This window comes from Orcinus orca, chromosome 11 (genome assembly GCF_937001465.1).
Source record: "Orcinus orca chromosome 11, mOrcOrc1.1, whole genome shotgun sequence".
Lineage (NCBI taxonomy): Eukaryota > Metazoa > Chordata > Mammalia > Artiodactyla > Delphinidae > Orcinus > Orcinus orca.
The window spans coordinates 64,151,306-64,175,594 of record NC_064569.1 but is presented as its reverse complement, the minus strand read 5'-3'; the positions used below and the strand labels follow the sequence as shown (position 1 = coordinate 64,175,594).

The window sequence follows — 24,289 nt, the reverse complement described above, 5'->3', positions numbered from 1 at the left end:
CAGAAATGTTATGCTTCATAGGAAAGATACTTACCTAGTTCTAGTTACTTAGTCAGTGCACAGTCAAATTTTATTGCTACTTTTAGAACTTTATTGTGAGAATTTTGGTCAAATATAAAAGTCATGAGAATGGTGCAGTGAAGTCCGCCATGTCCACATCCTTCAGCTTCAACAGTGATCAACTCCTGACCAGTTTTGTCTTACCTATACCACCACGCACTACCCATTCTATCCCTATGTTATTTTCAAGCAAATCTCAGATGACTTATTATTTTATTCTTAAAGATTTCAGCATGTCTCTAAAATATAAGGAATCTTTTTAAAACAAAAGAACAATATCACTGTCAAACCTTAAATATAGTTCCTTAATCTCATGAAACTCCTTAGACTTAATTTCAGATTTCATCATTGTTCGAACTGTCTCTTAAATGATTATTTTAAAAATAGTTTCTTTGAAAAAAAAAATAGTTTCTTTGAGTAAGGATGCAAATGAGGTCAATATATTGATATTCATTCATATGTCCTTTGAGTTTCAAATTTGTGGCTCTCTTCTCCTTTTCCCTCTCTCTCTCCCTTTCTTACAATTTATTAGTTGTAAGAACTGGCCATTTGTATTTTATAGTTATAACAGGGATCAGCAGAGGCTTATTTCTATATGATGGAGAGCTGAGAATGGTTTTTAAAGTGTTTTTTTTTTTTTAAAGCAACAAACCTTATGTAGCCCCAGATGCCTGTTTGCTCTGTGGTCTTCTATATCCCCACAATCTGGATTTTCATGATTGCATCTCCATGGTGTTGTCTAATATACTGTTCTATTCCCTCTATTTCCTTTAGTTGGTAGTTGGATCTAGAGTCTTAATCAGATTTAGGTTCAGTTTTTTTTTAAACTCATTTTATTTGTTCAGTACCTCCACGATATTTCTTTCTTTGTTAAGTCATATTTATTAAGGTGTCTTTTACATATAATAATATGCTACTGTCTTAAGAGTGTGATTTGATGAATTTTGACAAATACGCACAACTGGGCAAACCACCATGAGAATCAGGATGTAGAACACTTCCATCATTCATTCTGCCCCTTTCTAGTCAGCCCGCTCCCCTCAGGCACAGCTTCTGACAACCACTGATCTGCTTTCTGTTACTATGACTTTGCTTTCTCTAGAATTTTACAGAAATTGAATCACACAGCACAATCTTCATTTCCTGGTGTCTTAGCATAATTCTTTTGTTACTGAGTATATTCTGTTGCATGGCTGTACTACTCTTGGTTATCTGTTCACCAGTTGATGTGCATTTGGACTATTTCCAGTTTTTGGCTATTATGAAAACTGATTTTTATTTTATTTTATTTTTTATTTTATTTCTTTTTTGCGGTACGCGGGCCTCTCACTGCTGTGGCCTCTCCCGTTGCGGAGCACAGGCTCTGGACGCGCAGGCTCAGTGGCCGTGGCTCACAGGCCTAGCCGCTCCGTGGCATGTGGGATCTTCCCAGACCGGGGCACGAACCCGTGTCCCCTGCATCGGCAGGCGGACTCTCAACCACTGCACCACCAGGGAAGCCCTTATTTTTTTTTTGTTCAAGTTTTTGCGTAAGGTTTGAGTGAATATGTTTTCATTTCTCTTCGTAACTAACTAGGAGTAGAATTGTTGGGTCATATGGTAAGCATATATTTAAATTTATAAGAAACTGCCAAGCGTTTCCCTGTATGACTACGCCACTGTTAGTTCCTACCAGCAATATAGGAGACATTCGGTTGTTTCAAATCCTCATTAACACTTTAATTTTAGTCGATATTTAATTTTATTATTCCAGTAGGTATGTAGTGATAGCCCATTGTGGTTTTCATTTGCATTTCCCTAATAAGTACTGATATTGAGCCTTTTTTTCATGTATTTATTTGTCACCCCTATATTTTCTTCAGCAGAGTGTTCAAATTTTTGCTCTTTTTTTTTTTTTTTTTTTTTTTTTGTGGTACGCGGGCCTCTCACTGTTGCGGACTCTCCTGTTGAGGAGCACAGGCTCCGGACGCACAGGCCCAGCATGGCCGCTGGGCTCAGGGGCCCAGCCGCTCCGCGGCATGTGAGATCTTCCCGGACCAGGCACGAACCCGTGTCCCCTGCATCGTCAGGCGGATTCTCAACCACTGCGCCACCAGGGAAGCCCTTGCTCATTTTTAATGATGTACTGGAATTTATCCTAGTATGTGGAATAAATCCAATTTCACATTAAAAAATACATAGTTATCCAGTTATCCCCAAACCATGTGTTTTAAAAAAAGCCCATTCTTTCCCACCAGTAAGAGTTTCTACTTTATTGTAAACACAATTTGTCTATTTAGACCTATTTCTGAACTTTCTGTTGTGCTCCTATGAAGTACAGTTTTTTGAATCCTAACTAATAGGACTTAACAAAAAATCCATTTTCTTTTTATTTGGTTACTTTGTCAGATCTGAGCAATAATCTTACATGTTATAAAAAATTATTCAAAGTAGCTTCTTTTTTTTTTTCCAGTGTTGATACTTTGTTATTAGCAATGAAAATCATACATTTCCTTTTTTGTTCTGAGGTTTTATTTGCTAAAATATTAACACTCTAAATGTACCTTTGGGAAGAGCAAAGAGCTTGATGAGAATTAGTGATGCTTATTATTATCATTTCATAAAATCTGACTTTTTGGTTTGTTTCAAATAATTGTTAATTCAGTTCCCATGCAACTTCCTCTTTAATCTGTGTGAAAGGAGAGAATAACTTTTACATGTTTATTACATTTATCTATAAATGAGAGCTGAGGAGAGAGGTAGGAGATTCAGTCCCACATTACTGTTGTAAGTATACTATAAAATCAGTAGCTATTTTCTTCTCATCTTTTACCCTCCCAGATAAAAAGCTTATAATTCATAGAAAGAAGCTTTAAAAAATATTTAGGGTTCTTTTTGGTTTTATTTTTGCTAGTACTTATTTAAAGACCAACTCTCTCCTCCCTTGAGGATACCAGCCAGCTTCTGTGCTTAGAAAATTATTAATCTTTACAAGAAGTAGAATAGGAGATGTCTTTACCCACCTTTGTCAATTAACTCAGTTCCTTTTTGCTTTCAGTCTTTTCTTATTTCTCACCATTTCTACCAAATGGTTCCTCCAGGTGTAGTTATCCCCCGTTAAGTAAGATAGTTTAAGGAATTTGTAAGATGCTTGTTGCTAAAAGAACTATACTGGTTTCTAGAAGAACTTTGGAGGGAAATTGTGATTCATCAAGTAATTCCTATTCTAAAAGCTTCCTGGAAAGTAAGATGTACACACTCTCCACAGAGATAGTATGTGTGATAAATAGGTTCCCAGGTCAGTGGGTGTAAGAGTGTTGCCAAGAAAAAGAACATTCAGAATTTTAACTTGGTATGCAACAGTCCATTTCCCTAATTTGTCTCATCTTGGTTCATTTAGCAAACATTTACTGAAGTTTATTTTTTCTGCTTTCTTTTAATGCTGGTGAGTCTATATTACTCTATGATTTAAGAATTCATGCTACTGACATTTGATCCTACGGTCAGGGATTTTTACAGCCCAGGTACCAGAGAATGATTGCTTTCACAGAGTAGAAGGCTAGATGAGACCACTTTTTATTCTTTCTAGGTCTTAGAGTCTTGCTGACTCTTGTTTCAGTACTATGTATTGAAGAATTTCTGTACTCCACTCTCTTTTCCGTTCTAGTATCTTTATCACATAGTTTTCGGTGTTGTGGTTTTATACATTTTAATGTTAGTTAGAGTGAGTGTTCTGTCATAACTCTCTTTAAGAAGTAATTTTTCTGGGTGTCTTATGTAATTATGCATCCAGATGATCCACCCTTACTTTCCAAATAAATTCAACTTATGAATTGATTTACAGATATTGACACCTTCAGTATTAGTTTTTTTTCTTAAGAAGAGATCTTAATTTATACCACTCAGTAAAGTTTTATAGTTTTTTCATAAAGTTTTTTTAGTTTATTTTTATGGTTACTCTTAAAATTATATAATCTAACTAGCTATTGATGTTACTCTGAGAAGCTATTTATTTCTGTGTGCTTAATGAAAAACCATCTTAAGGAAATGTAGTAATTCTAAAATATTTCTGACAAATTTGTATCATTTGAAATGATGAAAATTTGCCTTTCTGATGCTGAAATCTCTTATTCTTCTTCCCTAGTTTTACCAAATAGTACTTCCAGAGTGATGGTAACCACCCTGTTGATAGTGGACATCAGTGTCTTAAGTCTGGCTTTGCATTTAAATTTTGTTGATATTTTGGCATAAAACATGATACTGTCTATTGGTTTGAGAAAGTCTTTTTAAAAGTCCTAAGAGAGATTCGTTTTCTAATCAGGACTAATTTCTTAAACTTTGGTACCCTTTACTAGATTCCTTTTATTGATTCTGTTTCCACCTAAGATACATCTTTTTTTGGGGGGGGGGGCATGCTGAGAGGCTTGAGGGATCTTAGTTCCCCGACCAAGGATCAAACCCAGGCCCCGGCAGCGAAAGTGCTGAGTCCTAACCACTGGACTGCCAGGGAATTCCCAGATATATCATTTTTCATAGGATCCCATTGCCTACTATGTTGTTTAGTCTCCACTTTTGGTCCCTGTTAATCAGAACTCTGAATTGCTGTATACAGGTTCCTTTCCCCAAATCAGTTTTGATCATGTTTTACTTATATTCCAGGGAATTGTAGCACTGTAACATGTTTCAGTGTTACGTAATGAAAAGTCTAGACTTCTTAGGCTATTTATTATCTGTATTTCTTTGTGATCAGAGCATATGCCTTTCCAATACTCACCTCTGTCAAGGACTTTGAAGGATCTGAGATCTTACCCTGCTTACAAGCTAATGAGTTAGCCTGCTCTGGTTTCATGGATCCTGGCAGAAGACACTAGTCTCCTGGGAGTCAAGAACAGTTTGTTCCTCACAGCAATAGCAGTAGCCACAGTGTTATCATTTTTCTTGTACCAGTTACCTAAGCCCCAGTTCCCACAGGGTGAGAAGAGGGCCAGGTGACACCTGTACACATAGTTAGTTGCATTACAGGAGAGACCCTAAACATTCTCTGGAATCTCAGCCTACTTGTTTCTTTAATTCATCCCTTCCATTCTGTCCCCCAGCTTTCCCTCCACATCATCCTGATTTAAGACTCCATGTCAAACAGATGCTTTCTTCCATACCCCCCGCTATGGACCTTGTGTCTTTGAATGTGCTGCTTATTTTCTGTGTTCTCCTATTTCAGATGCTCCAGGGATCCTTCTTGGTTTGCACAGTGGCTTCAGCCTTTCTTTTCTCTTTGCACAATTTGTAAATACTGTTGTCTTTCCTGCTATTCTGTGCTTTGGTCAGTGTCTTAGTGTTTACAAAGTGCCTGCAGAGATATTATTTATTTTTTGTCTCTTACAAAACACACACAGGCAGTATATTGGTTAAGAATGTGTTCAGTTACAAGGAACAGATGACCTATTTCACAGTGGGTGTAATGGATAGAGTTTAGTTTCTGTTTATGGGTTGTTGGTTTTGTTTTTTTTTTATTAATGTAAAAAGTCTGGGTAGATAACACAGGTGGTGATTCGGTTTTTTAAACAGCACCCTTTCATGTAAGCTTTTCCATATGTTCTTCCCATCATCTGAGATTCTTCTTTTTTTAATACCTGCAATTCCAAATTAAACGCATTTTTTAAATTGTAAATTCTTCTACAGAGTGTTTGTAGAAGACTTACTCCCTAGGTGAAGATACTTATAGGCTACTAAGGTAGAAAATGGCCTTTAACATTAAGTTATGTGCGCACGTACACACACACACACACACACACACACACACACACACACACACACACACACACACACACACACACACACACCCCTACCTTCAGTGGCTTTTATTATTAAGTTATCTGCACATGTACACACAGACACACACCCCTTCCCGTTAGACTCTACATTCCATGTCTGTGTGGTGTGTCTTTTGTTACCTTCCAAAAAGTGCTTTAAGGTAGTCCATTTACTTGAAGATTGAATGATGAAGAAAGAGTGAACCCTACCTTTAAGCAAACCTTGTCACTGGTAGTTAGAGCCTAGAGCCTAGAAAGATGTTGACAAGGGTGTGAATGTGGAGGTTTGGATTTTAAGCAGATAATTTAGTTTATAGGAATTAAATGTACCAGTTGTTGAAAGGAACACTTTTATTGTGTAGTTTCTGAATGCTTAGTATTTCTTAATGCTATCAAATGTATCTTCACGTACTATCAAAACATTTTATTAATATTATATAGAAGTAAAATGGAAACTATTCTTTCTTTCAGTGCTTAGATGAATATGAAGATGATGAAGCTGGGCAGAAAGAGCGGAAACGAGAAGATGCAATTACACAACAGAACACGATGCAAAATGAGGCTGTAAGCTTATTAGATCCAGGAAGTTCCTATCTGTTACAAGTGAGTATTTAAAAATTCTAGAATGTCACTAGCTATTTTAACAATTTTTAAGTTACTGTTAATAATTTTTCCTGTTTCATTTTGGTTGCATCAACTCCATTTAAGTACTTTAAATGGATTTAACCAGTGATTTTCCTTATATCTAAATACTTTTTGACGTAAGCAGTATTTGGTCCTTAGTTCCTGATCAGTGAATATTTACTGACTAAGCAGGTTTAAACAGTATCTGTTGTAAAAATAAGCAGGAAAAATAATTACCCTTTTGCTCTTAAAAAAGTAAGGATTAGTGAGTTTTAAGTGAGTGGAGAGTACTGTTCCAGGCTGATATCTGCATTAGAATTATGTAGCAAATAAAGAGTTGAATAACAAGTGTCTACCAAGCCAAATGTTTCAACATAATAATAAAACACAACATGTAGTATTGTGAATTGCCAGAAACACCCATATTTCTGTGTAATTATAAAATACTTTTTAAAACAAAATTTAAGTCAGTTTCCAATTAGCTGTTATCTTGGCTTCTTGTAGCACAGAAAATTGGGAGTTGTTGGCATTGGGGTGCCTGAGTTTAAAGCAAATCACTCTTCAGAATCATTCCATATAAACTGTACTTTGGGAATTATCTTGATAAATCTAATCTTAAATTAATTTGATGACATTTTGAGATTGTAAGCTACTGTGTTGTCTTTTCAGAGTTCCAGCTTTGACTTTTTAAGTGCATTTTATTATGATACTACTCTAAAAGGAGTTTCCGAGCAGTACACATATCTCCCTGTTTTACTGATGAAAAAAATGAAATGTAAACTTGTCTATTAATTTGCAAGGTTATGATAGAAGGCATTTGGCAGAGAGAGGCAAAATATTTTGAAATGGTTTGGATGTGAACGCAAAACTTCTTTTTCCTCTGCTCTTTGAGGCAGATACATTGATGCGAAGAATGGTAATGTGGGTTTGTCTGTGCCCCTGTACTGCAGTTGCTACTGCTAGAATACCCTATTATAACATAGTGTAAGCTAAGCAGCAGTGCTTCTCTCAGCACCTCTGTGACTGTTCATAATCTAAAGTATCTTTGTATCCTTTGTTTTTGTGTATTACAGCAAAGTTGAAATTAAATCTGTGCCTATTCCAGGAGAAGAAATAGGCTTAATTTATTGGGATAGAGACAATATAGCATTTTGATTGAGTCTAGAACTGGTTTTAGTTCTTGGTCATGTCACTTAACATCAGGCAGCAGCTTTTGGAAAGAGGGCTGATTTCTTTCTGTTCCTTACCCAGTCAAAGCTGAGGAGCCTAGTGTTTAGTTTATTTCCAAGTTTATACCCAGATATGTAGCAGTCTCTGCTGATCCGGGCTCTCTGAGGAGCTTTCTGCCTTATCCAGTTTATCTTCTTTCCTGTAGCTTTTCTAGTCTCTTCCTAGGTCTGCCCTTCATTTCTCTCATTTTTGTTTATTTGTTTGTTTCATTAGCAATTAGGATGTAACTCACTGATGATCTTGGTTTTAAGTATGTATATTCCAGGCTATGTGCTTAGGATGAAAGTGAGGCAAAAACTCTCCAGTGGATCCCAAATTGCCACATTGAAGTTGGAATGGGAACAGGAACTTTTCTGTCTACATAGTTGACCTCTCTCTGAGTTACTACCTAAACTCACATATTCTATTACTCAGATAAGATATAGATTTTATTTATAACTCCAACTTCAAAAACAACAAAAAGAGAGAGAAAATATTGGCATCATTGGTTGTTTTAAGGCTTTTCTTGAATAGGACAGAGAGATTTTGTTTCTTAGCATTATGTATGTGAATCAGTTAAACAAATTTTTTTAAATGAAGAATGAAATGGGAACATGAATTTGGCATAACAGTAAGCTCTGTGAAAGGTTAGAGTGTTTTAAGTTTCTGTTTGGCATTTTTCAAATAATATGGAGTAGTGGTAATAAAAAATGAGACTTTATATTTTTTTCTTATATTTTTAGCTATGATTTTACACATTTTTAACCATGTTTTTTCCCTAGATAATATGCCAGTTTTTAAAGTAATATATTAATTCTCTGATTAAATAATACATGATCAATTAGAAAATTTGAAAAAAATGAAAATGTAAAAGACGGGAAATTACCTAGTTTGGTCTCCTTATGTATTTTATGAACTGTTTATTAAATTTTAAACTTTAGGCTTAACTAATTTTAAAAGAAGCATACAATCACATGCTAAAAAATGGAAAAAGCATAAGAAGGTGTAGGTAAAAAGTCTTCCTCAGCTACCTGGTTACCTTCTTTGGAGGCAACTAGTGCTTTCTTTTCTTGCACATCCTTCTAGATCCTTCTTGAGGTAGTCCATAAACAAATTTATGTCTATATGTGTGTATATATATGTCTATATATGTATTCACTAATTTTTAGCACACTGTTTTGCATCCTGTTCGTTTCATTTAATATTGTGGAGTACATAAAGAGCTTCCCTATTATTTTTTTGTAAACACAGAATATTCTATTTTGTATATGTATCATAATTTTTCTAACTAATTTCTGTTGATGGTCATTTAGGTTATATATAATTTTTTGCTTTTACAAACAATGTGGTGGTGAAAACCTTTTAATATATGTTCTTTTGCATATGTGTGTGTAAATCAGTAGGATAAAACCCTAGCACTAGAATTTCTGGGTGAAAAGGAATGTGCATTTGTAATTTTGATGGTATTGTCAAAATTCTCTTTGTAGGTGTTATAGCATGAACATTTTTTTTCATGTTATTCAAAACTCTTTGTGTATTATTTTCAGTGGCATAGAATTTTCTTTTTTAATGTGTGTAATAGGTGACACAAATTTCCCATTAATACAAATCCTCAGTGGTTAAACGTTTTTACTATTATAAGTCATACTGGAATTAACATCTGTGGAGATTAAATAAGCTTTTTGTGTTTTGAATTATTTTCTTTGGCCAGATTACCAGAGATGAACTTATTGGGCCAAAAGCCATAAAGCATTTTTAAATGTTTTATTTATTTATTTTTTGGCCGCATCTTGCAGCTTGAGGGATCTTAGTTCCCCCAGGGATCGAACCTGTGCCCCCTGCAGTGAAAGCACAGAGTCCTAACCACTGGACCGCCAGGGAATTCCCTATAATGCCTTTTAAAGATTTTAAAAATTTCTGATACATATTGCCTAAATTACTTATGAAGAAAAGTTTATCAGTTTATGTAAATAATGGCATTTTGTGAGAGGACATTTATGAGTTTTATTTTTCTCCTTTCTTTGATTATTTATTGATTTGCCTTTTAAAACAATCTCAAGTTTACTGAAAAGTTGCAAGTACTGTACAGAGAATTTTTTTCCCTTAAAATGTTTGAGAGTAAGTTGCTAACTTGATGCCCTATTACCCCCAATACTACACTGTGTGTTTTCTACAAACAAGATCTCCTACATAACCACAACGCACCTCTTAAAAATAGGAAATTAAAATTGACACATTCTTTTACCATCTAACATATTCAGCCATCATCAAGTTTTGCCAGTTGTCCCAGTCATGTCTTAAATTATAGCAAGAGGGTCTAATTCAGAATCACATGTTCTATTTAGTCACTATATCTCTTCTTCAATCTGATACAGTCTTTCCTTAACTTTCTTAATCTTAACACTTTTTAAGATTATAGGTCATTTATTTTGTGATGTGACCTTCAGTTTGGGTTATCTAATATTTACTTATAATTAGATTCAGGTTATATGTCTTTGTCAGGAATATCACAAAATTGGTGCTATGTTTTTCTCATTGTGTATCCTATCAGGTGACACATGATTTTAGTTTGTTCCATTGCTGATGATGATCACTTTGGTCGTGTGATGAAGGTGGTATTTGCCAGGCTTCACTGCCCCTTCTTAATAAGTATTTTGTGGATAAGTGCTTTGAACCATGTAGATACCTTAATCTCCATCAAACTTTCTATTTATCTCTGTCCATTTATCTATCATCTATTTATATCTGTATATCTGTATCAACTCACTATTACCTATTTTATCTGATGGGTTTTACTTACCATCAGTATTAGTTTTCTATTGCTGCTATAACAAATTACCACAAATTTGGTATCTTAAAATGACACAAAATTATCAACTTACACTTCTGTAAGTTGGAAGTCTCACTGGACTAATAAAATCATGGACTGAAATCAAAGGCTAAAATCAGGGCTGCATTCCTTTCTGGAGGCTGTAGGGGAGAATCAGTTTCCTTGCCTTTTCCAGCTCCTAGCGGCTACCTGTATTCCTTGTCCCTCTTCCTCCTTCAAAGTCAGCATTGTGACCTTTATTCTTTGCCATATCTCCCTCTGACCTTCTTCTGCCTCTTTCTTCCACTTTCAGTGACCCTTGTGATTACATTGGGCCCATCAGATAACCCAGTATAATCTCCCTGTTTAGTGGCGTTGATTTAGCAACCTTAATTTCCCTTTGCCATGTAGCCTAATATATTTGAAGGTTACAGAGATTAGAATGTGAACATCTTTTGAGGGTCATTATTCTGCCTACAACAGCACATCATTATTTATTTTAATAGTCACTTTATCCCAAATTTGGCCAGTGAGAGCCCCTTTAACCTTTTGTATCCTTTGCTACATCTCCATCATTCTTGGAATACTTCTTTGTTTTCTGGCATAATAAGATAATGCAGACTCATCTTTAGCTTCTTACTCCAGTCTTGGAAGCTAGCAGCTATTTCTCTAAGGAGCCCTGATTCCTTTTACTGGTAAATGATATTGTGAAGCCAAGATCTGGGCTGTAGTTATGTTCATGTTATTGAGATGTCACCATTTGTAGTCCCTCTCTATGTACAGACCTACTGTGTGTGTCTCTATGTACATGCATACGTATACATATCTGTTTGTCTGCTGCCTGCCTACCTACCTAGGTAACTACATCTATCTATGTAGATACTGAAACTAATTTATACCAATATGGCCAATTCTAATCTAATATCACAAGACTTAAATCTAGTATTTGTAACTCCCTTTTGTGACACTGAGGAACCTGTTTCCCGTTATTCTTAACGTGTTTTCTTATTTAGTCAATTCCCCTATATGTAACCTATTTCCCATTGCCACTCCTTCCCCACACGTATGCCCTCCGTACCGCGAGTGGGTTCTGACATCATACGTTGGCTTTACCTTGTGCATGAACACTCTCCTCAGTTTCTTCAGGCTTGGGCATCCCTTGTGAAGCTGCAGGTTGCCCTCTTTACCCTGCTTGAGTTGTGACTCCTCACACCAGTTCACCCCCTCTGTGGATTCCGTCCTTACCCTGCTTAGCTTCTCCATCCTGTGACAGGCTGCTCTTCCTTAGGGTCTTCCTTTGTTCCCGCTCAGACTGAGACCTCATGCTGGATTACTCCGTCATGGGGACCCCTTATCACCTGATTGGGTTTTGACACCTCCAAGCCAGGCTGCCACTCTGTGGACACTCTCTTCATCCTATTTGGGCTCTGGCACGTCAGCCCTGGTCATGCCCTACAGAGATGCTCTCCACACCTTGCAAGGGCTGTGAATTCTCCATGCCAGACTGCCTTTTTTTTTTTTTTTTTTTTTTTGCGGTACGCGGGCCTCTCACTGCTGTGGCCCCTCCCATTGCGGAGCACAGGCTCCAGACGCACAGGCCCAGCGGCCATGGCTCACGGGCCCACCGCTCCGCAGCATGTGGGATCCTCCCAGACCGGGGCACGAACCCGTGTCCCCTGCACCGGCAGGCGGACTCTCAACCACTGTGCCACCAGGGAAGCCCCAGGCTGCCTTTTTTGAGGGAACATCTTCTTTACCCTTCTGGGGCTCTAAATCCCCATTTTGGGCCCCCCTCATGAATGGATGACCATCACACCATGCTTGGGGCTCTCAGTATCCCTTCCTGGGACTCCCTTTCTGACCTTGCCTCAGGCCTGATAACCTAACTTCCCTTTCATGCTTTGTAGACCCCTCCTCATTCTGCTCAGGCTCTGATTTCTCATGCCAGGCTAAGTCCCCCTGCTGTATGGATGCTGGCCTCAGTTTTCTTGGACTCTGATTCTTTCTGCCAAGCAGCTCTTCTTCATGGAGTGTTCCAGTATTCTGATACCCTGGTTGGGGCCACCTTGTTTCCTCCCCACCTTGCTCTGCCCCACCTAATGGCTTTAGGACTAAGGCGTTCAGGAAAGGAGGGGAATAATGAGCTTTTCCTTTTTTTTTTTTTTTTTTAATTGAAGTACAGTTGCTATACAATACTATACAAGTTACAGGTATACAATATAGTGATTCACAATTTTTAAAGGTTATACTTCATTTATAGTTACAAATATTGGTTATTATTTAGTTTTTCCTTTTAAAATCTTTGTTAATTTGATAATGTCCTTATTTTATTCTCATTTTTAAAGTTATTTTTCTCAATTGTACATTACAGATATTCTGTTCTGCATTCATCTTCAACATTGTATCTTAGTATATTATATATACCAGTATAGGTATTTTAAAGTTAGTCCTGAGGGCCAGTTACCATGGTATGCCATAGTTTACCAAGGGCTATACTGAAGTTATTCAAGTTTATTTGAATAACTTCAGTATTATTTTACTATATTCTACTGGGCCTGTATTTGTCTGATCTTATTTCACATATGCTTTTATATTCGTTTATACTTTACAAGTGCTGATCTGCCACTGCACCTGTAAAGACAATGTTCGTGGAATTTCCTTATTGACCATTCTAAGCTTGAATGAAGCAGAATGTTTTATTTAAACTCACATAAAACAGTTCGTGCTTTGCCAACATTTTCTAAGCTCTACATAGGCCTTTCCCCCTCCCTTTTGTAATATAAACCACCCATTACAAGAAAGATTATTTCAGGAAAAGTATATTTTAAATCAGTTGTATAATAAACTTTAGGGTTATTGGAAGGTCTAATTACATAGTCTTTGAAACTTTTAAGACCAATATAGTCTTAGCATTCATATTTTTTACAAGCAATTTCAGTGATACTGAAGGTATTTCTTCTCCCCCCACACACTTAGAATGGAATTTTCAACTTTCACAGTTATAGTAATTATGACGTTATCACTCTTTGCTTGGAAATCTTTGTGGTCACAGAAATATAGAGGCTTCTAGTTAACAAATCTAAGGTTTATATTTGTGTAGAATTTTGTATTAATGTATAGAAACAACAAGAATTTTCCTCCTTAAAGTTATAAGGGACTCTTTTACTGCACTATAGGGGCTGATTTTTTTTTTTTTTCTATCATTTCAGTTTCCTCTTTTTGGCAGGGAATAGTTAAATTCCATCTGTAAATGTGAGTCTTGAATACACATGAGAAGCAGGCTACCACCCCTCCCAATCTCTGCTAATATTGTCTATCCAATTTGGGGAACATTCCATTGTTAAGCAATGGAATTTTTTATATATATATATAAATTTATTATTTATTTATTTATATTTGGCTGCATTGAGTCTCTGTTGCTGCACGTAGGCTTTCTCTAGTTGTGGTGAGCGGGGACTACTCTTAGTTGTGGTGTGCGGCCTTCTCATTGCAGTGGCTTCTCTTGTTGTGGAGCATGGGCTCTAGGTGTGCGGGCTTCAGTAGTTGTGGTACGCAGGCTCAGTAGTTGTGGCTCGCAGGCTATAGAGTGCAGGCTCAGTAGTTGTGACACACGGCCTTAGTTGCTCTGTGGCATGTGGGATCTTCCTGGACCAGGGCTTGAACCTGTGTCCCCTGCATTGGCAGGCAGATTCCCAGCCACTGCACCACCAGGGAAGTCCCTAAGCAATAGAATTTGATTAGTAGAGTCACTGTGAAATAACATTTAGTTACAAAATGTATAATCTAATAAAACTGTATTCAAATCTGACCAATAAACAGTAAGCTTAAGTGTTGTCTAATAAAAACCATATTCACATCTAACCAATAAACAATAAGCTTAAGAGTTGTTGGTCTGCTTTAGAATCTTAGCTCTTGAATATTAGTTATACAGAAATAGGCTTAAATCTTATTGTTTATACATCTTGGACATGAGCATGGAATAATTTGATCAAGTATGTCCAAGTTGTCATTTGATCAGTTGCACCAAACTAGCTGTAGAGAAAATACCGTAAAAGTTGACATATGTTTTAAGTCACTAGTTGTTTAAAAAAAAAAAAGCTGTGAGAAACGTAGAAAACAGATATTATACAACTTATTAGTATACATAAATGGAAACTTACCTGATAACTGACTTTAAGTCATTTATAGTTGGGTCAAAGTATAACATTAGTATAATGCCACGATAGTGTAGTGTTGCTGAAAACATCCTCCAACATCCTCCATTTCACCTTTCTGTATTTATTAAAATTCTACTCTAAATGTGTATTAGTCTTAAGTTTTATCATGTTAGGGGAAAATGCCTACTTTAAGCCTCAGAAATATTATTTATTGCCAGGTTGTTTCTACCATTACAATCAATATATCAGTTACCCACAAATCAGTAAATGCAACAAGGGCTATTCTTATTTAGCAATTTTGCCTATTTCATTGCAGCAAGAGATAGTCTGGATAATCAAGCTGATGTCATGTTTTGAAATATTTCATTTATAACCAAAGTGAGAGAGGTGTTATGTTTTGGAACTTAAGGCATTATTAGCATTTTTTCTAATGCATATTTAGACAGATATCATTCAAGGTCTGTGCCTTAAGTTTTAGTTCATATAAAATAAGATTAGGGACTTTTATGAAAGAAAACCTTGATAAAATGTTAGTTGGAGTACTGTTTGTGAAACTTAAGGGGAAAAGTTCCATATGGAATCATTATTATCTACATTCAATAAAATGTACTTTGAGTGCATACACATAACCTTAGTATTTCTTTCTGCTTTATCTAAATAACCAGTGATTAAACATTTAAATCTAGTTCCTGTGGTTTCAAAAATAGTTTTAAAGGGACTTCCCTGATGGCGCAGTGGTTAAGAATCCTCCTGCTAATGAGGGGGACATGGGTTTGAGCCCTGGTCTGGGAAGATCCCACATGCCGCAGAGCACCTAAGCCTGTGCGCCACAGCTATTGAGCCTGCGCTATAGAGCCTGCGAGCCACAACTACTGAGCCTGCATACCACAACTATTTAAGCCCGTGCGCCTAGAGCCCGTGCTCCACAACAAGAGAAGCCACCACAATGAGAAGCCCGCACACCACAACAAAGAGTAGCCCCCACTTGCTGCAACTAGAGGAAGCCCGCGAGCAGCAATGAAGACCCAATGCAGCCAAAGATAAATAAGTAAAAATAAATAAATCTATAAAATAATTATTTAAAAAAACAATGGTAATTGTTCCAGTATTCTCTGTCAGTAGTTTTATGGAATACGGAATTGTGTGCTTATACACATACCCAAACTGATATGTCATTTTTTATTTTTACTTTACAGGAGCCATCTAGAACAGTTTCAGGCAGATACAAAAGGTAAGAATCCTTAAGTTATGACTAACAACATATTGTAGACATAAGTGTAATGTCTTCCTGACCATGGCTTAACTAACTAGAACTGTTTCAAACAGCTGTTTGAAAAATAAGAAACCTTAATATTGTGCTCTTAAAAAGAAATTACATCGTAGGCAGGAGTGTAATGTCTTTCTGACCATGACTTATTCTGACATACTCTGCAGTCTTTGAATACTGCAAACACCATGAATTTGTAAGGGTTTGATGAACTTAGCAAAAGAAAAACTGTGTCATTTTCCCTTGTGTATTTAAACACTGAAAATACAGATATACCATCTGTATTAGTCAGCTTTGGGATACCATAACAAAATACTATAGACAGGATGGCTAGAGCAGAAATTTATTTTCTTACAGTTCTGGAGGCTGTAAAGTCCAAGATCACAGTGTCAGCATGGTCTGGTTCTGATGAGGCTTCTCTTCCTGACTTGCAGAGAGCTGCCTTCTTACTTTGTCCTCAAATGGTGGAGAGAGAAGGGGTGGCTTCCCTGGTGTCTCTTTTGATAAAGGCACTAATCCCATCATGAGGGCCCCACCCTCATGACCTCATCTAAATCTAGTTACCTCCCAAATGCCCTGCTTCCAAATATACCATCACATCGGGGTTAGTGCTTTCAGCATATGAATTTTGGGAGTATCCAATTCATTCTGATCTTAGTTCATTCAGGCCACTATAACAAAATATCACAGACAACAGAAATTTATTTCTCACAATTCTGGAGCGTGGAAATCAGAGATCAGAGAGCCAGCAGGGTCAGGTTCTGGTTGGTGAAAGCCCTCTTGCCAGTTGCAGACTAACAGCTTCTCACTGTGTCCTCACATGGTGGAAGGAGCTAGAGAGCTCTGTGGGATTTCTTTTATAAGAGCACTAATTCCATTCATGAGGACTCCACCTTTGTGACCTAGGCACCTCCCAAAGCCTCACCTCCTATTACCCTTACATTGGACGTTAGGATTTCAACAGAATTTTTGGGGGGACACAAACATTCAGACCCTAGCAAGTCCATAGCACCAGCTATACACAAGGAGTAATGCTTTTATCAGAAATGTGTTTGAGTGTGTGTACACATGTATAGGAGGAAAATCACAATTAAGTATAAGTTGTTTAACGGAGATGACTGAGATATTAGCTTCTTTCCCTGTTGAAGCCATGAAGGTTGCAGAAGGTGTGGTCATGCTTGTGCTAATAATTAATGGAATAATGGTAGATCTTATCAAGTGCTTATAATGTCCAAGAAGCTTTACGTAGAGATCTCATTCAATTCCCAAAGTTATCTTGTAAGGTAGGTACTGTAGGTATAATATTTACTCTTATTTTATAGGTGAGTGAAGTGGGATAAAGAGGTAGAATCATTTCACTGTGCTTACGAAGCTAGTGAACAGAAGAGTCTGGATTTTAACTCGGGCAACCTGACTCCAGAACTCGCATGCTTGCACAAGACAGTCTACCTAGATTTATACATATAAAACCTCTGTCTTGCCCTACTTTTACGTTAAAGTTTAAAATATTTGGTTAAAAGTTGTGGTTATTATAATTCATCTAAAATAAAACATTGATTAAGAAGAGCTCTAATTTTAATACTAAGTTATTATATAGATAAAACTCAATGTTTAACTTTTTTAAAAATAAATAAATTTATTTATTTTTGGCCATGTTGGGTCTTCGTTTCAGTGTGTGGGCTTCTCATTGCGGTGGCTTCTCTTGTTGCAGAGTGTGGGCTCTAGGTGCGTGGGCTTCAGTAGTTGTGGTGCAAGGGCTTAGCTGCTCCATGGCGTGTGGGATCTTCCTAGGCCCAGGCTCGAACCCGTGTCCCCTGCATTGGCAGGTGGATTCTTAACCACTGTGGCACCAGGGAAGTCCCAGTGTTTACCTTTTAAAAGAGATAAGAAGGCCAAGGTAATCAACAATTGACTAAGTAGGTCTGATATGTTTGCCACTGCTGCTGCTTTTATTTTCATTTCTGAGTAATTTTGATGTAGATATAATGAAACTTGTGCTTGGTAATTTTTACTTAACATGAATAGTTTAAACTGGAAAGACTCTTTTTTCTTTTGCTAGCAAGCATTGCCAATCAAATAGCTTTGATTTGGCCTATTTCCAGGCCACATTTTCAAACCAAAAGAGTTTTTATCATCAGTTTTTGGTTTGGGGAATAAAAATAAACTTCAGTAACTTACCAAGTTTGCTGTATCATTCATACATATTTAATCCTTATTAAATTATAAACCTTAAATTATAATTGGCACTTTTCAGATTTGCATTCTTTAGGTAGAATCATTAGGGGAATAATTTACAAATCCTCATCAAAAGCTTTATTTACATATTGTGTTAAATTAGGTAGAAAATTGATTTCACATGATGTATGTTTTTATTTTTAAGCTTTTTTTATTGGAGTATAATTGCTTTACAATGTTGTATAAGTTTCTGCTGTACAGTGAAGTTAGTTAGCTATATGTATACATATATCCCCTCCCTCTTGGATCTCCCTCCCTTCCCCATCCCACCCATTTTTTAGACCATTATTTTACTTGTGACCTGTTCATATACTTGTTACTTCTTTTATTTTCATAGCCTAAAGCACATGGTTTGTTACTTTTTAGCTCTCAAAGGTTTAGCCATGTTTAATACTGTTATAAAACAAACAACAACAATTTTTTTTTAAAGTTTCTAGTCATTATTCATGGACTCATAGCAACTCGTAGTTGAACACACACCAAATAAAAACAAGCACAAAATCTAGATCTGAAATTATCAATTCCTTATCTAAAGGAATTTGTTACATTGTATATCAACAGTTCATTACTTTCATTAATCTGTCAGCAAGTTGTAGCAAAGACTGGAGAATGTATGTTATTTGGAGAAGGGTGTCTGCTGATTAATGGGGGTGAAAAAAGGAGGAATGGGCTAAAGGATAGAAATTTGGCATTATATGTTAGAAAATATTTTCAGCAAACCAAATAACTTATGATATATATACGACTAGACAAACTGAAAAAGTCATTAGAGGGTACAAGCCACCCACAAGACTAGTTTGTGTGCTCTTGTAAATTATGGATTAAATATTAATTTTTTTCTTACAAATATCAAGGATGTACTTTTTAAGCATTGAGTTTGTTAAGCAGTCACTGTAGTTGAGCTCTATTTTATTGAATCAACTCCTGTTTACCTAGAACATCTCTTAACATATTCACTGAACTCCTTTTTAAAACATGTTTAAATAACTTTGGATAATTATTTGGAGGGGGGAGTCTTGAAATTTCTGAAACTCAAGGTTTAAGAAGGATGGATCAGTGGTTATGTATTTTTGGGGTTTTTTTTTCCCCCAATGTGTAATTTTCTTAGTGGAATGTTTACTTGGTTAAGTTTATAGTGATTTCTTTAGGATAATTCATTATACTTAACACACCAGAAATGAACAAGTATGATAGCCCCTAACTGGAGAAACTTAAATTTCTAACAGTGAGATAGGTTATAAGCTATAGCATATTAATATAAAGTTACAATACAGGCATTAAACTGATTCTTTAGAAAACCGTTAATTATAGGAATTAATAATTATAGGAGAATTATTACCTATTTATGTTAAATGGAGAGAGGGAAAGCATATTACGAAGAGTATGATATAAAACAACATCTATCATAATATATATGTGTTCTTAACTTGAACTCTATTGATGAGCTGCTAAAATTCTATATAAAAGAATATCATGGTTATCTGGGAGAAGAGCTATATTTTTCATCAGATTTTCAAAGAGATCTGCAATACAAAAAGGTTATGAACTACTAATATATTGTAGAATATAACAGCCGTTATCTCTGGGTTGGTGGAGTTACTGGAGATATTGATTCATGTTATCTGTTTCCCACAGTGAATATGTATCACAATTTTAATAAAGAGTCTGAGAGATGATTTTGATCTTTAGTTGTTGCTGTGTGTGTGTGTGTGTGTGTGTGTGTGTGTTTAAAGGGAGAAGAGAGAGAAGACCTACCCAGAGTGAGGGACTGTTTGGGACAGTGGTGGTGGAATTGAATAAGGTAGTGAAACATTAAAAATATGGAGACCAGTCATGTACTTCTTGGTTATTTAGTAATTCCCCGACTTACCTAATACTTCTAAATATTTGGTATCCATTCTAAAACTAGGATTTTACTCATGGGTCTTGTATTTCTTCTAATTGCTAAGGTTTAAAATATCTATTTTAGTGGAAAATTCCTTTAGCTGTAATCTCATAATGCTGCCAATCTTGTTCTCGTGATAGTTTTATCCCCCAACACAACACCTTCTAGTCTTTCCACAGAAAATATGAAAATTCCCAGAGGGGAAAATTTCGGTAAATGGTGGTATTTATCTTTGATGATACTGTTTATTCTTTTTCCTTTTCTGCACATTATGGTTAATACTTTGTAGCTAAGGGCAGAGGGGGATTCTTTTTGGAATTGTATTGGTTAGAGATTTGTGTTAACATTCCTGAATAGAACGTTACAATCTTTTTGGAGTTAATAAAACAATCTTTTATTCTGGGTATTTTGCGCTGTACATATCCAGCCCTCAAAAATAGGTTAAAAACATTTCTGTTTTTATTTATTATTTTTTATTTTTTTGCGGTATGCGGGCCTCTCACTGTTGTGGCCTCTTCCGTTGCGGAGCACAGGCTCCGGACGCGCAGGCTCAGTGGCCATGGCTCACGGGCCCAGCCTCTCCGTGGCATGTGGGATCTTCCCGGACCGGGGCACGAACCCGTGTGCCCTGCATCGGCAGGCGGACTCTCAACCACTGCGCCACCAGGGAAGCCCCTGTTTTTAAAATAAACAGAGCTAAATTTGGTAATAAGATCAGTTAACACAGTTATTCACAATTATGACAGTGTTCTTTACAAACCTAATACCTAATGGGGATAAATCACTGATCATGTTTTTCAGTAATAATTATTCCTTGTTTTGAGTTTGTATGATATTATCACTTGTGTATTGACAGGCCTAATAGGAAGGGTTTTTAAAATTGTTAATAGGTTAAACTTTTTGAAAGGCTGTTTTAAGCTTGTACATCAAGCAAACAAACATATTAAGGGATATCCACATTTTTAGGTTTTCGTTTGTAGTTGTCAGCGTTGTGGTTTCTACTTGAATAATCTGTGGTTGATGCAGATAAGTGGACTTCTTTTTAAGTGAAAAGAGGTCCTTTAAAATGATTCTAATGCTCTTTTATAACATGATAGATAATGGCTTTGGTGATACCTTACCCTCTTGATTTTCTTCCTGCCACTTTGCCAGTATTTCCCAGTTTTTATTTGTAGTTCTTCCTTTCCTGTACTTACTCTTTATGTGTTGATGTTACTCAGCTCTTTGTCTTAGACTATTCTCTTTTTGTTCTGTGTATTTGTTCTAGAAATTTCTTTCACTCTGGTGACTTTGGTTACTGTATATACCTACGTTGATGATTTTAAATCATTAGCTCTATATCTGTATAACCAACAACTTTCAAATGTCTACTTTTAGATATCTTAGAAGCATCTTAAACTCAGCATGTTCAAAAGTAAACTTGTGAAACTTAGTGGATTTCAGTAGTTGGTATCAAAATACATTCTTGCTCAAGTCAGAAATCTGGACATTGCTTTTGACTCTTCCTTCCTTCTTCCTTCCTTCCTTCCTTCCTTCCTTCCTTCCTCCCTCCCTCCCTCCTTTCTTCCTTTCCTTTCCTTTCCTTTCCTCCCCTCCCCTCCCCTCCCCTCCCCTCCCCTCCCCTTTCTTCACAACCTCACTTAAATTCAGTCATTGTAGCTCCAGTGCCAACCCACCAATCTAGGACACCATCATCTCTTTTTTAAAATAAATAAATAAATAATATATAAATATAATATATATATTTATTTATAAATTTAATTAATTAATTAATTTTTGGCTACGTTAGGTTTTTTGTTGCTGCGTGTGGACTTTTTCTATTTGTGGTGAGCAGGGGCTACTCTTCGTTGTGGTGCCCGGGCTTCTCATTGTGGTGGCTTCTATTGTTGCAGAGCACAGGCTCTAGGTGTGTGGCTTCAGTAGTTGTGGTGCACGGGCTTAGTTGCTCTGCGGCATGTGGGATCTTCCCAGACCAAGGATCGAACCCTTGTTCCCTGCATTGGCAGGTGGATTCTTAACCAGTGCACCACCAGGGAAGTCCAGGGACACCATCATCTCTTACATAGATGATTACAATACCCTTCAAACTGGTGTCGCTGCCTTCAGTTTTGCTCATTTCCAGTGCATTTTATTAAAATGATTCTGTCACTTTCCCTGCTTTAATGACTTCCTATTACCTTTAAATGAGTCTAAACTGGTCTCCAAGGCAGGGTGATGCACAAGATAATGTTAGGATGCAGGAGGGAAATACTAGATCTTCTGTTTGTATTTACCTTTTAATCTAAAAGACAGTAAGACATTTACAGTCATCCCTTGATATTCACGGAGCGGGGATTGGGTCCAGGACCCTGAGGATATCAAAATTTGTGGATGCTCAAGTCTCTTGTATAAAATGGTGTATTTGTATATAATCTATGCACATCCTCTTGTATACTTAAATTATCTCTAGAATGCTTATAGTACCTAATACAGTGTGAGTGCTATATAAATATGTTTGGCTTTTTGGAAATTTCTAGCATTTTTCCCCCCTGAATATTTTCAATGTGGGTTGGTTCAGTCTGAGGATGTGGAACCCACAGATTCGTAGGGCCCACTGTATACTTAATAGCTAGCACTATGTACTTGTTATTTATTCCCTTGTTCTATGTATCAGATGATTATTTAGTATTTGAGGTATCCTGAGGAAAGTGTGCTTTGTTCACTTTCTAAATGTTGCACAATAGTGTAATTTGAATGGTTAGATGGATTTATGAATTATTATGTTGTTTAACTAATACAAAATGGATAGGTCGGGGGGAATTTAAGGAGAATATAAAAATAAGTATATAAACGCAAAGGTGATCATGTGGTGTTCAGTTGGCAAGATACACAAAATCAGATCTGTTCTTATAAATTAGAAAAAAATTTTGATGCTTGCTTTGGAGTTTTAAGTGAAAATTTAAAAAACTTTAAATTCTTCCTGTGAGACATCTCTTTCTGCTGTTACAGACATTAAAAATCAAATATGCATAGAACTACACCTTCAAATCTCTATATATCACAAAGAGTTAAAATAAGTTCCTCAGAAGTGAAGCATATTCAAATTATACTTTCATTAAAAATACTATAGTCGGGCTTCCCTGGTGGCGCAGTGGTTGAGAGTCCGCCTGCCGATTCAGGAGACACGGGTTCTTGCCCCGGTCTGGGAAGATCCCACATGCCGCGGAGCGGCTGGGCCCGTGAGCCATGGCCGCTGAGCCTGCACATCCGGAGCCTGTGCTCTGTAACGGAAGAGGCCACAAGAGTGAGAGGCCCGCGTACCCAAAAAAAAAAAAAAATACTATAGTCAATTTTTGTGAAAACAAAAAAATTTGTATCATAAATAATTAAAATGTATATTTAGGGACGTCCCTGGTGGTACAGTGGTTAAGAATCCACCTGCCAATGCAGGGAACACGGGTTTCATCCCTGGTCCGGGAAGATCCCACATGCCATGGAGCAACTAAGCCCATGCTCCACAGCTACTGAGCCTGCCCTTTAGAGCCCACGAGCCACAACTACTGAGCCTGTGCACCACAACTACTGAGCCTGTGCACCACAACTACTGAAGCCTGCCCGCCTAGAGCCTGTGCTCCACAACAAGAGAAGCCACTGCAGTGAGAAGCCCGCGCACCGCAACGAAGAGTAGCTCCCGTTCACCGCAACTAGAGAAAGCCTGCGCACAGCAACAAAGACCCAACGCAGCCAAAAGAAAAAAGATGTACATTTAAAATCTTTTCACCCCTTTATGTTATATTTTTAGTGATACAGATAATATTTTAACAATATCACATTATAAATCATATTATTTGATTTACATATGTTTGTATAATAAAGTATATATGAATATGTAATATATAACCAAACATAATGATATTGTAAATCGATTATAAAGATAGTAGATAAATATACATACCAATGTGTATGTAATGAATAAATTTGGAGACCATTAGTTGAAATTCTTCATAAAAGAGCTTTCAGGTCTCCTGCTTGCTTTTCCAGTGTCATATCTTGCTTTCAGGTCTCCTGCTTGCTTTTCCAGTGTCATATCTTATCACCCTTATATTTACCTTTCATGCTTTAGCCATATTGGATTTTTCTGTTTCTCAAAGGGCCACATACTCTTTGTTTCTAGATATTTACACATTCTTATTCCTCTTTTAAGTCTGAGTTTAAACATTCTTTAGCATAATGCTGCTCAAAGTGTGGTCCTTGAACTGTTTGTAAGTAATCCAT

General features: G+C 36.7%; 1 protein-coding gene across 2 annotated transcripts in view; it reads left to right on the top strand.

Moving 5' to 3' along the window:
* PAWR (pro-apoptotic WT1 regulator) overlaps positions 1 to 24,289 on the top strand; it is a 104,826-nt gene that overhangs the window by 63,927 nt on the left and 16,610 nt on the right. For both annotated transcript variants that reach the window (XM_033431330.2, XM_004271582.3), the window contains 2 exons: positions 6,321 to 6,452; positions 15,845 to 15,879. In XM_033431330.2, the coding sequence (XP_033287221.1) occupies positions 6,321 to 6,452; positions 15,845 to 15,879 (167 nt within the window). The remainder of the gene's footprint in view (positions 1 to 6,320; positions 6,453 to 15,844; positions 15,880 to 24,289) is intronic.